A 14,961-nucleotide genomic window follows, 5' to 3' on the forward strand; every position below is an offset into this window, starting at 1 on the left:
GTGGAGATTACATATGATCCTTTAGTGTGACCAACATTCAGCTCACATCTTTCTCTAGTCTTACTCCCGATGAAACTATGGGAGGCTCCCGAATCAAACAACACAGCAACAGCTTGATTTAAGACAAGGAAAGTACCCGTCATCACTGGCGCACCTTCGTGGAGTTCGGTCAAGCTGGTGTAGTTGAGCCGTCCTTGGCGAACTTGCACCTTGGGCCTTCTTCCTCTGTTCGCCATGGGGTTCTGGCCAGGCTGCTGTTTTTTGTTCCTGGGGCAGTCCTTAGCAAAATGCCCTTCATTGCCGCAGGTGAAGCAGCAGTTACCAGTTGCCGGGCGCGGTGGTGGTTGAAAACCAGGAAAACGAGGTGCTGCCGCTGGCAGGGGTCGGGCAACCCATCTTCCTGATTGCTGGGGTCGGCTGGGCACCTGTGGAGGAACTATCCTGAACCTTCGAGTGGGCGGGCTCAGAAATTCCACGGATGCCTTCCTTTTCTAGTCGGCTTTGAGAGCCTGCATGCAATCCTCTTGGGAGATGGACAAATTGACCAACTCGTTGTAGGTATCCACCTTAATGGGGTTCAACCTTTCTCTGGGCTCCAGGTTTAGTCCTTGGCGGAATCTGTCCCACTTCTTCTCATCTATGTCCGCATGATAGCCGGCATAATGGCACAGATCATTGAAAGCTTGGGCGTAGTGCAGGACATCTCGGTTTCCTTGGGTAAGGGCCAGGAACTCGTTGAGCTTGCGCTCCAGGAGACCTTCCGGAATGTGGTGTCCTCTGAACGCCGTTTTGAACTCGTTCCAGCTGACAACATGGTCGGCCGGCAACATAGCATGGTAGTGATCCCACCAGAGCCGGGCGGAACCACGTAGCTGTTGGGCCGCAAACCGGGCTTTGTTGTGGTCGGGGCACTAGGCGGTGAGAAGCTCGAACTTGGATTCGATGGTGCGAACCCAGGCGTCTGCGTCGAGCGGGTCTTGTGTCTTCTGGAACAAAGGGGGCTGCGTCCCCAAGAAATCCTCATAGCGAGCAACATGAGGTTGCTGTTGAGCCCTTCCCCCATGGGGCTGCTGCTGCTGTTGTCCTTGTACCAGATGCCTCAGCAGCTCGGTTTGAGCCGCTAAGATTGCCTCCAGCGGATACGGGGGCGGGGGTGGGGGAAGATCCTATCTTTGCTCGCTGCCGCTGGGCACAGGACACAGAGCCAGATCTGGTGCGATGCGCCATCTGCAAGAGTCAACGTTCCATTAATTCCATAACCTCAGAAGTACTCCAACAGATGGGAACGCACATCTTAAATTCTCAAATGCGACTCTGGCCACAATGCAACACAACACAGCTTTATAAAGGAGACACGCACTTCTTCTTGCCAGCTTAGCAACTATCTTAGCTCTGCACACGACTTCGGGCGAACCATAACCAGATTCCAGGAGTTCCATTATATCTGACCTTAGACTAAGGGGTCGGGCTAGGCGAAACAACTCAAGAAAAGGGGTCGGCAAAACGAACCACACAAAAAGGGGTCGGATGAAGGGAACCGTATAGGAAGGGGTCGGGCGACGCCGAGAATTGCCTTGAGGGGTCGGGCGCGTCCGACCTCGCGACCCGGGGTCGGCCAAACTTGGACAGACCCACAGAAAATGGGTGTGTGGTCACAGCACAAACTCACACCGTCTGGTATCCCAAACGGGTTGCAAAAGGGGTCAAAGGTCAGGCTAAGATCTGATTTCAACTGAGATAATTACATTGCTGATCTTAAAACACAAGAGGAAGTACTCAACTCCAGGCTAACCTATTACAGGACTATCCAAAACTTAGGCTGCCGAGGAGTACAACAAAAAGATTAGCTCCCTACAACTCTCCATCTACGAGGGAACACTGTGGGTTGGAGAAGGGGCATCGCCATCCTCAATGTCCATGCTGGATGCTCCCATGACCTCCTCAGGTCTTCTTGCTCTTCCAACTGCATCTGGAGGGCATGCATGTTGTCAAGCTCAGCGTGATGCTTGTCCAGATGGGCATTAGCTATTGCTAGCTCCATTTCTACTTCCATCTTCTCTTCGGACAGCTCGATCATGCCATCCACAGAATCGGCTACTTCTCCCTCAAGCTCGGAGATTCTATCTTGCACGTCGTGGATTTGGATGCCTCTTTGGATGAGTTGATATGTTTGGCCCACCATGTCTCTTTTGGCGGCGTTGAGGTGTCCCTGAGTATCCACGGCGATCCGAGCAAAGACAGCCATGGCTCGGCCTTGAAGCTCGATCAGCCGGTATAGGGTTGACATACATCTGATGCTGGTGGAGATGGTGATCATCGAGTGGGATGTGGCCAACACTTCGATGTTGTTGACGCGGTCGAGCCACGCCGGGTCTAGGCGATTCCTTGCAGGGAACAGGCCGATAGGATCCAGGGTGATCTCCAGCGGGTGCATCTGACAGAACTGAGTGAGGAGTTGTAGAGCAGCTGACTCCCATGTATCTTCCAGTGCGTGACTGTAAGCTGAGATTCCAAGCTGGGGCCACTCAGGCCGCACAGGAGGGGGAGGTACTACTGCCTGCACGTTGCACCTTTGGACGCCGTGCTCCAGGTACAACCGTCCCACGTACAAGGGCGGAGACTGATACCCAAACCACTTCAAGGTGTCCCACAGAATAGCGGGAAAACCCTCAAAGTGCAAGCACGTAGAATGGGAGATGCCATAGGCGCCATATAGAATGTGTCCGGGGGCGGCCATCTGGAACCAAGAACCAAAACAACATGAGATAGAACTCTGAGAAGAAAGGGGTCAGACAGGAAAGTACCTGGATTTAACCGAGAACAAGCTGGAAGAAACTAGAAGTCCTTAGAACCGAAGAAGAGCTTTTCCAAGGCAAGGTTGCTTTAGGGAGAGTGATTTTACGGATTTTTGTTCATGTCGCATGCACGGCCTACCTCGTTCTCAACCAAAACAACTGCCAAAACTTTGGGCTTACACAGTCAGTGCTGGTGGCGAGGCAACGAGTACGTCTCTCCCTATAATAGCTAGTCGTTTCTAGCAACGTCTCCTAAGCAAACGCGGCTAGTGTACCTGCAGAAAACACAACCTCATGAACCTTTCGTGCCAGCACTCACGAAAGCATCCCCAAACATTACCGTTCACTATAGGAACGGCACCCATGCATTCAAGGCTGCATGGACAGCACAACAACCGTGGAAATAGGTTCCCTTTGAATGGGACTGTATAACCCTTCGCATACTCGTGATGCGGAATCAGCGCACGTATAATAGATGTGGCGAACAACCGTGATGATAGGCTCGTTGGAATCGAGCCATACCACCCTTCGTATGAATAAACATACGGAACCTGCACACGTATGATAAACGTGGGCCAAACAACCGCGATGATAGGGTCCTTTGAATAGAACTCCCTATCAACCCTCACATTCTCGTGATGCGGAACTCGGCACACGTATGATACATGTGGCGAAGTGCTGGAAGGTTAGCAAGATAACCAATTAAGTATTAGCCACCTAAAAACAACCCCAAAATCCCCTAGGGCCTCTCGTACTAAGTCATCCTTAACGATCGTACGAGATTTTTCAAAAGGTTTCTTTGCAACTTTTAATTAAAAGAAGTGATTAGGGCCTATTGTGTTCTCTGTCTTGCTAAACTCGGCTCTGATACCAGCTGTGGTGGATCCACTTCGGATTAGCTTGATTAAACATGATTAAGTCGCCTAATATGCGACACTCATGCCTTAGCCAAGTTAACACGAAGTGCCGTCGGATTTCATCCGATTTAACCACTTGAACAGGACCGAATTAGCAAACTCACACGAAGGTGAGCGATTCCAGAGAATACAACAAGTCCACTGATTTAACCAACTTCACCATTTAGTTCAACATTCAAAACAAACATCAGAGTTTTACAAGGTTCAAAGGAAACAACAGAAGGTAAAACAACAAGCGGAAGCTACTTCGTCGGGGTCGGATCTCATTGGAGAGGCCAACCAGGAGATCAATGATCCCTCTCCTCACCGTCCGAGGAGGGATCCCACTCAACCGTCCAACCCGGAGGGAGTTGGGGTGGCCAAGTGCCAACAGAAGAAGGCTCGGGAGCAGCAACTTGACCTGAAAAGAAAAGCCACAACAAGGCTGAGCTACTAAGCTCAACAAGACTTAACCGACAGGAGTAAGGCTACTCCACCACTTCTAGACATGCAAGGCTCTTTGGCTGAGGGGTTTGTTTGCCAAAAGCACTAGGTGTATCCTACTTTCAAGTTTTAGCTCAGGTTCTAAGTTCATTATCCGGTCTAAGTTAGCAACTTATTCTAAGCAAACGTAGAACCAACCAAAAGGTATGTATATAACATCATCAAGACCATGTCATCATCAGATTCCTTTATTACTCAGGGTAGCATAGCGATCAAACAGTCTCAAACTGTGAGAGGCAGACGAATCTATTCGAGTTCTTTAACCATGCATGGTGAATCTAACCTCACGACATCCATGCACCACCGAGGGTTACTTCCTGTGTCGGCCTTCCCCATCAATCCCCTAACCTGTGTCGGGCCCATTTCCTTTGGTGCAAGGTTCCACAGACCCGGCCTCTGCCGTTCTGTGACCACACTTGCCACCACGTGCGACAGCTAGTAGGGGAAACTCCGTTCCAAGGACAATGGGGCGACCGCTCACGTCTAGGTTCGATCCGGTACTAGGCTTCCTCATCCCATAATAAGTATGAGGTTAGTACTTTCAAACACTTGATCACAAACACCACCACTGTCGGGCCTTAGAAAGTTTCATAGACAGACGGGGCGATCAGCCAACCACCAAAGAGTTACCCAAAACCCTACCCCGTCCATCGTCCTTATAGTTGTAACAGAAGAGGAAACAACCAACTCCTACAACTCGTGAGTGACAGGAAATCACTCAGCTTTTACTGCTTCTTCTTTAAGCAAAGCATCTACTCGGTCCAACAGCTAGTGTTCAGATCAAGGGATCTAAGTCATGCACCTATGGTTCCAAACAACTCCTATACGTAAATGCACAAACAAGATGAAGAAGGCATGCACAAGTTTGGGAAAACATAGGGGGGGTTTCATTCGGGGCTTGCCTTCAAGCGAGAAGGAAGGAAGCTGTTCTTCTGTTTGGGCGGCTTCGGCTTCTGGAAACGGAAGTTCGGCTACACCTTCGTATTCTGGCGCCGGGTGCAGCTCGTAGACGCCGTCAGTGAGACGCAGCTCTACACGAAATGCAATGCAAGAGTTAGCATTTAAATGGTTATTGTAACAGCAACTCTTGCAAGTTCTAGTTCAGAAACTTTGTAGCAAAGCTACGAAAAAGGTGGGGAAGTGTACTGAGGTTGGTGGGGATCAAGATAGAAGGGTCGGATGGGAAGGAACTTTAGGATCGGACCCTTAGACTAGAGGAATAGATGTGTGGGGGTCCTCAGGCTTTAACGCAGAGAAGTCTATGATTTTACACATATACCCTCGGGTCAAGGAAAAAGGATACAGCCGAGCCCTCGGGCGAGGCGGAGAAAGGGTCGGCGAAACAGACAGGGTCGGGCGAGGCGGAAAAGGGGTCGGGCAGACAAAAGGGGTCGAACGAGGCGGACAAGGGGTCGAACGAACAGAAGGGGTCGGACGAGACGGACAAAGGGTCGGCAGCTTACCTTCAGCTCACAGGTGAAGTTTGGGGTCGGGAAGGAGCAGACTTGAGCGGAAGGACTGAAGCACTAAGACTTGGGAGGGGGCGACGTCCGGCGGTGCTCCGGCGGCGGCGGTGCTTCTTGTGGACAACAAGCAAGCTTTAGCACCGCGCGGACGAGCAAGCGGTTGGGTGGATTGGGAAGGGCGGCCGGCGAGCGGAGAGGAGAGTTTCGCAGGGACTTAGGCGGTAGCGCTTGAGCACGAAGCAAAGGAACAGCGGTAAGATAGCGATAGCGAAGGGGGAACTCCGGCGGGGCTTCGGCGTTTCCTTTTATAGCAGTGCGGAAGAGAGAGAGAGCTGGAGCAGCACGAAGATCGGGAAGAAGCGATGGAGTGCGCTGCCGGGGCGGCGATTGAGCAACGAGGACGGTGGAGCAAGACTTCGGGGATGACACTGGCGGTCATTGGGCTCCGATGACAGGGCGGCGCAGGCACGGTTTTGCTGGTGGTTGAGGTTTGCGGAGGCGAGCGTCGTCGTGTGGTGGATCTGATGGAAGTGACCAGGGGAACGGCGCTAGAAGCGAGGGCGCACAGGTGAGAAGACAGGCGGCTATAGAGCTCTGACAGGGCGGAAAAGGAGCTGTCGTGGCCGTGGTATGGGTTGGCGAAGGAGGAATCGTCGCGTAGCGCGGACCGGGGCGGCGCGACTGTGGAGGGGCGACGGAAAAGACAGGCGGCATCGGGCTTCGCAGCCGGGGGTCCGGCGAGGTGATGATGGGCGCGAGCGGCGAGGCGCTGCAGAAAGGTTGCAGAGGGCTTCCGCTGCGATTGGGGAAGGGGGCACGAGAATCCATCCGGTCGCGGCCGGCGACGGGGCGGAGCGGTGGGTGTCGGAGAAGACGAGCCACGCCACGGAGAAGCTCTGAAGCGGGCATGCTACTCGAGTGCGTCTGTCGCGAGAGATCTGGGAGAAAGATTTTTTTTTGTGGGCCCACCGGTCAGTCTCGGATGGTCCACTGCTTAGATTGAAAAGAGATACCGTGGGAAGACTTAGAAGGATCCGGTGGTAGTGGCTTGGGGTCGGCGGGGTTGGAACTGGGGAAAACGGCGGGGAGGGGTCGGATCTCAGGGGTCGGGACCGAACTGGAGGTTGAGTACTTAAACTCGGTAAAGCTGAGACAGGGGATTAGGGACTTAGATTAACTCACGAGATTTGGGGTCGGTCGTTACACTATCTTCCTTCCCGGAGTGGAGATCACATATGATCCGTTAGTGTGACCAACACTCAGCTCACATCTCTCACTAGTCTTACTCCCGATGAAGCTATGGGAGGCTCCCGAATCAAACAAAATAACAACAGTTTGATTATGGACAAGGAAGGTACCCGTCATCACTGGCGCACCTTCGGGGAGCTCGGTCAGGCTGGTGTAGTTGAGCCGTCCTTGGCGAACTTGCACCTTGGGCCTTCTTCCTCTGTTGGCCATGGGGTTTTGGCCATGCTGATGATTCTTGTTCCTGGGGCAGTCCTTGGCAAAAAGCCCTTCATTTTCGCAGCTGAAACAGCGGTTGCTATTCACAGGGCGCGGCGGCGGTAAGGTCGGCTGGGGCGCCTGCAGTTAGAAACCGGGGAAACGAGGTGCCGCTGGTGGTGGAGGGTGAGCAATCCACCGTCCCGATTGTTGGGGCCTGTGGGGCATCTGAGGGGGAACCATCCTAAATCTCCAAGCGGGCGGGCTCGGTAATGCCACTGAGGCTTTCCGCTTCTGGTCAGCTTTGAGGGCCTGCATGCATTCCTCTTGAGAGATTGCCAGATTCACCAACTCATTGTAGGTATCCACCTTGATGAGATTCAACCTCTCTTTAAGCTCCTGGCTCAAGCCTCTGCGGAACCTATCCCTTTTCTTCTCGTCGGTATCAGCATGATAGCCAACGTAGCATCACAGGTCAGTGAAGGCTTGTGCGTAGTGTAGGACGTCACGGCTTCCTTGGGTAAGGGCCAAGAACTCATTGAGCTTGCGCTCCAGGAGACCTTCTGGAATGTGATGCCCTCGGAAAGCGGTCTTGAACTCGTTCTAGCTGACAGTATGGTCGGCCGGCAGCATGGCATGGTAGTGATCCCACCAAAGCCGGGCGGAACGACGCAGTTGTTGAGCTACGAACCGGGCTTTGCTCTAGTCAGGGCACGGGGCGGTGAGGAGTTCGAACTTGGATTCGATAGTACGAACCCATGCATCTGCATCGAGTGGGTCTTCAGTCTTGTGGAAGGTCGGGAGCTGCATGCTCAAGAAGTCCTCATAACGAGCAACTTGAGGTTGTTGATGAGCTCTCCCTTCATGGGGCTGCTGTTGCAGCCCTTGTACAATGTGCCTTAGCAGCTCAGCTTGAGCTGCTAGGATGGCTTCCAGCGAAGGTGGGGGTGGAGGCGGAGGAAGATCCTACCTCTGCTTGCTGCCGCTGGGCATAGAGCCAGATCGGGTGCGGTGCGCCATCTGCAAGAGCCAATGTTCCATTAATTCCATAACCTCAGAAGTATTCCAATCAGGCGGGAACGTATACTTTAAATCCCCAAATTACAACTCTTGCCGATAGTGCAACACAACAACATTTCTCATTAAGGAGATATACACCTCTTCTTGCCATCTCAGTTAGCAACCATCTTAGTTCTGCACACAACCTCGGGCGAACCAAAACCGTATCCCATGGGTTCCATACATCTGACCTTAGGCGCTCGGGTCGGGCAAAGAGAAACTGGGCAACAAGGGGTCGGGCGAGGCGGAGACCTACCTCGAGGGGTCGAGCACATCCGACCTTGCGACTCGGGGTCAGCCAAGCTTTAGTCAGACCCACAGGAAACTTGTGTGTGGTCACAGCACAAAACTCACACAACTTGGCATCCAAAGCGTGTCACAAAGGGTCAAAAGTCAAGTCAAGATCTGATTTCACTAAGATCATTTCATTGTTGTTCCCCAAAACACAGGAGGAATACTCAACTCAAGGCTAACCTATTACATCACTATCCAAAACTTAGGTTGCCGAGAGTACAACAAAAGATTAGATTCCTACAGCTCTCAACCTATGAGGGAACACTGTGAGTCGGAGAAGGGGCGTCGCCATCCTCAATGTCCATGCTGGACACTCCTACTACCTCAGCAGGGTCTTCTTGTTCGTCCAGCTGCATCTCCAGGGCATGGATAGCATCGAGCTCGGCGTGGTGCTCGTCCAAATGAGCATTAGCAACTGCAAGCTCAATCTCAACTCCCACCTTCTCTTCGGCAAGCTGGATCATGCCATCCTCCATGTCTGTCACTTCTTCCTCGAGCTCGGAGATCCTAGCTTGCATGTCATGGATCTGTATGCCTCTCTGGATGAGTTGATATGACCGCTCCACCAAGCCTCTCTTGGTGGCGTTGAAATGCGCTTGGGTGTCTACGGCTATCCGAGCCAAGACAGCCATAGCTCGGCCTTGAAGCTCAATCAGCCGGTACAGTGCTGACATGCACCGGGTGGTGGTAGAGATGGTGACCAGCGAATGGGAGGTTGCCAACACCTCCATGTTGTTGACGCGGTCAAGCCAGGCTGGGTCCAGCCAATCCCTAGCGGGAAACAAGCTGATTGGGTCCAAGGTGACGTCAAGCGGGTGTAGCCGACGGAACTGGGTGAGGGCCTGCAAGGCAGCCGACTCCTAGGTGTCCTCCAAGGCATGACCATAGGTCAAGACCTCGAGCGGGAGCCACTCAGGCTGTACAGGGGGTAGAGGTACAACCACCTGCACATTGCATCTCTGCACTCCGTGTTCCTGGTACTCCCATCCCACGTACAGAGGCGGGGATTGGTACCCAAACCACCTTAAGGTATCCCACAGAATAGTAGGAAAACCCTCAAAGTGTAGGAACGTAGAGTGGGAAGCGCCGTCAGCACCGTAAAACACGTGTCCGGGGGCAGCCATCTAGAAGCAAGGACCGAAACAAGCGTGAGATAGAGACTCTAAGAAGAAGAACAGATCGGGCAGGAAAAGCACTTGGAGTTCAAACCAGAGCGTAAGCTGGAAAGGAAGCTAGAAATCCTTAAACCGAAGAAGAGCTTTTACCTAAGCAAGGTTGTTCTAGGGAGGGGGTTTCACAGATTTTAGTTTATGATGCATGCACGACCTACTTCGTCCTTTTAACCAAAACAACTGCCAAAACTTTGGTCTTACGCAGTCAGTGCCGGTGGCAAGGCAACCAGTACGTCTCTCCCTATAGTAGCTAGTCGGGTTCTAGTAGCGTCTCCCTAAGCGAACGCGGTTAGTGTACCTGCAGAAAACACAGCCAGCTGAACCTTTCATGCCAGCACCCATGAAAGCATCCCCAAGCATTATCATTCACTATAGAAACAACACCCATGCGTTTAAGGCTGCATGGACAGCACAACAACCGTGGAAATAGGTCCCCTTTGAATGGAACCGTATAACCCTTCGCATACTCGAGATGCGGAATCTACGCACGTATAATAGACGTGGGCGAACAACCGTGATGATAGGCTCATTGGAATCGAACCATACCACCCTTCGTATGAGTTAACGTACGAAACCTGCGCACGTATGATAAACGTGGGTGAAACAACCGCGATGATAGGGTCCTTTGAATAGAACTTCCTATCAACCCTCGCATACTCGTGATGCGGAACTCAGCACACGTATGATACACGTGGCGAAGTGCTGGGGGTTAGCAAGATAACCAATAAGTAATAGCCACCTAAAACAAACCCAAAAATCCCCAAGGGCCTCTCGTGCTAAAGTCATCCTTAACGATCATACGAGATTTTTCAACATTTTTCTTGCAAATTTTTATTCAAAAATATCGTGTTTTAGGACCCATCGTGTTCTCTGTCCTGCTAAACCTGCTCTGGTACTAGCTGTGGCGGAACACCTCGGATTATCTTGACTAAATCCCGGTTAAGTCGCTTGACATGCGACACTCATGCCTTAATCAACTTAACTCGATGTGCCGTCAGATTTCATCCGATTTAACCACTTAACAGGACCGAGTTAGCATAGCTCACACAAAGCTGAGTGGTTCCAGAGAATACAACAGATCCACAATTTGATTAACAAATTATGGCCCACTGGTTAAAATCAGAGTTTTACAAGTTTTGAAGAAAAACAACAGAAGGTAAACACATCGCGGAAGCTATCGTCGGGGTCGGATGTCCCTGGTGAGGCCAGCTAGGACATCAATGATCCCATTCCCCACCGTCCGAGGAAGGATCCCACTCGACCGTCCAACCCGAAGGGAGCTGGGGCAGCCAAGTGCAAGCAGCAAGCCCAGAAGTTGCAACTTCACCTGAAAAGAGAAGCCACAAACAAGGCTGAGCTTCTAAGCTCAACAAGACTTAACCGACCGGTGGAAAAACTACTCCACCACGTCTAGACATGTAAGGCTCCTTGGCTAAGGGGTTTTGTTTGCCAAAAGCGACTATATTAGGTGCTTGTTTTCAAAGTTTTAGCTCAGATTCTAAGTTCATTTACCAGTCTAGGTTGGCAACTTACACTAAGCAAACATAGATCCAACTTTATGTATATAAGCTCATCATCAAGACCATGTCATCATCAGACTCCTTCATTACTCAGTGTAGCATTATGATCAAGCAGTCTCAAACTGTGAGAGGCAGACGAATCGATTCGAGTTCTTTAACCATGCATGGTGAACCTAACCTCACGACATCCGCGCACCACCGAGGGTCGCTTCCTGTGTCGGCCTTCCCCATCAATTCCCTATCCCGTGTCGGGTCCACTTCCTTTGGTGCAAGGTTCCACAGACCCAGCCTCTGCCATTCTGTGACCACACTTGCCACCACGTGCGGCCGCAGGGGAACTTCGTTCTAAGGATAGTGGAACGACCGCTCACGTTTAGGTTCATTCAGGTACTAGGCTTCCCCATCCCATACTGGGTATGAGATTAGTACTTTCAAACACTTGATCACGAACACCACCACTGTCGGCCCTTAACGGTTCAGTAAACAGATGGGGCGATCAGCCGACCACCAAAAGAGTTAACCCAAAACCTTGCCGTGTCCATTGTCCTTATAGTTCTAACAGATGAAAACAACCAACTCATATAACTCGCGAGTGACAGGAAATCACTCGGCTTTTACCGATTCCTATTTAAGCATTGCAACTACTCGACCCAACAGACTAGTGTACATTTCAAAGGAACTATGGCATGCATCTATGGTTACAAACAACTCCGATACATAAATGCACAATCATGAGAAGGAAGGCATGCGCAAGTTTGGAAAGATGGGTTCATGCTCCGGGGCTTGCCTTCAAGCGGAGAGGAGGTGAACTGGTCCTCAGCTGGTGCTGCTTCGGCTTCTGGAATTGGCAGCTCAGCTACAGCTCGGTCTTCGGGCGCCGGGTGTAGCTCGTAGTTGCCGTCATCGAGATCTAACTCTACACGAATGCAAATGCAGGGGTTAGTGTTTAGACGGTTATTTCAACAACACTTGCACGTGAAGGCTCAGACACTTGTAGCAAGCTACAGAAAAGGTGGGGGAAGTTCACTTTAGTTGGGGAGAACAAGATAAAAGGGTCGGATGGGGATAAACTTAGGATCTGACCTTGAAAGTTAAGGAATAACTGTGTCGGGGTCCTTAGACTTAACACCGGGGAGTCCCCGATATTTTGCACAGATACCCTCAGGTCAAGGAAAAGGATACCGCCGAGTCCTCGAGCGAGGTGATAAGGGTTGGCAAAACAGACAGGGTCGGGCGAGACGGAAAAGGGGTCGGGCGAACCGGAAAGGGGTCGGCAGCTTACCTTCAGGTTTATAGGTGAAGCTTGGGGTCGGGAAGGAGCAAACTTGGGTGGAAAGACTAAAGCACTAAGGCTTGGGCGGCGGCGAGGTTGGACAATGCTCTGGCAGCGGCGGAGCTTTTTGTGGGCAACAAGGAAGCTCTAGCACAGCAGGAGGAGCAGACGGCTGGGTGGATTGGGGAGAAGCGGACTTGAGCGAAGAGGGAAATCTCTCAAGAGCTCAGTGGGAGTGCTCAAGTGCTCTCAGAGTAGGGGCAATGAAACAGCAATGGCGGAGGAACTCCGGTGGGACTCTGGCATTCCCTTTTATAGCGGCGCGGAAGAGAGATAGATTGAGCTGCACGAAGACCGGAAAGAAAAAGGATGGAGTGCGCAGCTATGGCGGCGATTGAGCGGCGATGGGCGGCGGAATAGGACCTTGGAGATAGAGTCTTCGGCTATTTGGCACTGGAGACAGGGCGGCGCAGGTGCGGTTTTGCCGGGGTTTGGATTTGGTGGAGGCGAGCATAGCCTGGTCGCATCGAGCGGTGGATTTGAGGGTGGCAACTTGACAGGCGTGTGACCGGAGGGAAGGCGTTGTAAGCGAGGTTGCAGCAGGCGAAGTGACAGGAAGAGCGACGGCACGGGCGAGCGCGAAACAGCGGCACTGCCAGGGCACATTACTAGCGAGGTGGAAAAAAAAGGAGTTGTCGCTGCCGGAGTCGGGGTTGGCGAGGGAGGTATCGTCGTGGAGTGAGCTCGTGGGCGGCGCAACTGTGGAGAGGCGGGAAAACCAGAAGGCATCGGGTCTTGCAGCCGGGGATCCGGCGAGATGATGGGCACAGGTCACGAGGCGGTCTGACGCAGCAGCGGCAAAACTCTGCCACGGCGGTGACGGGGCACCTTGGCACGGCTGGCGAGGGCACGAGCGAGACGAGGCGAGGCAGAAAGGGTTGCAGAGGGGCTCCCGCTGCGATTGGGGAGGAGGGCTAGTGGATCCATCATGTTGCGGCGGGCGTCGGAGAGATCAAGCCACGCGGTGGGGAAGCTCTGAAGCGGGCGCATGCTGCTCGGGCACGTCTACCTCGAGAGATCCGGGGAGAAGGATTTCGGGTCCACCAGTTAGTCTCGGTTGTTCCACAGCTCCAAGATTGAAAGGAACACTGCCTTTGGGGGACTCAGAAGGAACCGGCGGTTTTGGTTGGGTTCTCAGGGGTCAGGACTAAGAACTAGTTTTGGAGCACTTAAGCTCCAGGGAGGTGAGATAGAGGGATTAGAGACTTTCGGTTGAAGATTAACTCAGTTGATCAACCAAGGTCGTTACATAAAGCTTCAGGGTCCTCTTCAGGGTTTTCTTCAGGAAGAGGTCGAGGGAAGAGTGGATGTAGGGGTTGAGGCAGGGGTGGGGCAGAGGTCGAGGAAGAGGTCCAGACTCGAGGCAGGGGTCGAGGGAAGGGTAAAGGGCCGAGGCACCCGTCGCCTGAAATAGAGTCGGCATCTGAGGAGGAGATACCTTCCGCGCACGGCTCTGGTGATGAGGAAGAGGAGCAGGAGGAGCAAGTGCAGGAGTAGGAGCAGGAGCAGGAGGGGCAGGAGCAGGAGCAGGAGGGGGAGGAGGGGGAGGCAGGGGGTTCACAGACCCAGATCTGGTTGCGAGGTCCATCGTCCCTCCCGGCTCGACTGATACCTTTCCACAGACGCCCGCTGATTCAACCCAATGGGAAGCGGTGCGTGACTTTAGATGTTCTGAATAATATTTCATTTAATGTGTTGAAAATTACAATGGAAACTAATAATTGATCACTTGTGCAGGAGTTGGATTAAGCTCAGTGGGGGTGATCACAACCGCAAGGTCAACGGCATCCTTGGCCTGTTGTGCAGGATACACTTCCCGGGCTTGGTCGAGCGCGGTGGACGGGTGGAGCCGGCCTACACGTGGGACCACTACGTCGCTGCCGATGACTTTGCTGACCGTGAAAATAGGTCATTCCCAAACAAGGCATTGCAGGTGAAGGGTGAGCTGTGGGTAAGTATTTCTCAATACATCACCTGTACTGTACAATCTTGAAATAACAACTATATACACCTCTATATATATGCAGGACTTCTACAGATGCCAGGAGGGTTTCGAGGCCCGGGTGAATGCCATCTGTGATGAGGTTGCCAAGAAGCTTGTGAAGGATATGCACTACGAGTCGCGCATCCAAGCCATCATCTAATTCTACGCTCAACATAGAAATATGAAAGTAAAAAAAGATGAGGCAAGGACAATGAACCTGACCAAGGACCAATTCATGACGGTAAATATAGAATGTTGATACTTACTTTATTTGACAATAATCACGCTTAATTTCTTTTTTCACATGTCACACTTGATGATGTCGGTGCCTGCGTGGTGTTGCCGGGCGCACATGCAGTGCTAGGAAAGGATAGTGGACGTGTGGGTCGAGCCCGGGTGGTTGGAGAACCACCTTGGTTGCCGTCAGCGGCGTTTGATGATGCGAGGTGCATCACACCATTAGGGCAGCTTGAGACTTGATGAGTATAGGGAAAA

At 52.2% G+C, this 14,961-nt stretch overlaps 1 protein-coding gene across 1 annotated transcript in view; it reads left to right on the top strand.

Annotated features, from left to right (window-relative positions):
* Window positions 1-14,626, top strand: part of LOC101754296 (BTB/POZ and MATH domain-containing protein 2-like) — a 37,862-nt gene extending 23,236 nt beyond the window's left edge. Inside the window, exons 2-3 of the mRNA XM_004980417.2 lie at window positions 14,289-14,433; window positions 14,510-14,626. Coding sequence (XP_004980474.2) covers window positions 14,289-14,433; window positions 14,510-14,626 — 262 coding nt within the window. The remainder of the gene's footprint in view (window positions 1-14,288; window positions 14,434-14,509) is intronic.
* The last annotated feature ends 335 nt before the right edge of the window (window positions 14,627-14,961 follow it).

Source organism: Setaria italica, chromosome VIII (assembly GCF_000263155.2).
Source record: "Setaria italica strain Yugu1 chromosome VIII, Setaria_italica_v2.0, whole genome shotgun sequence".
Lineage (NCBI taxonomy): Eukaryota > Viridiplantae > Streptophyta > Magnoliopsida > Poales > Poaceae > Setaria > Setaria italica.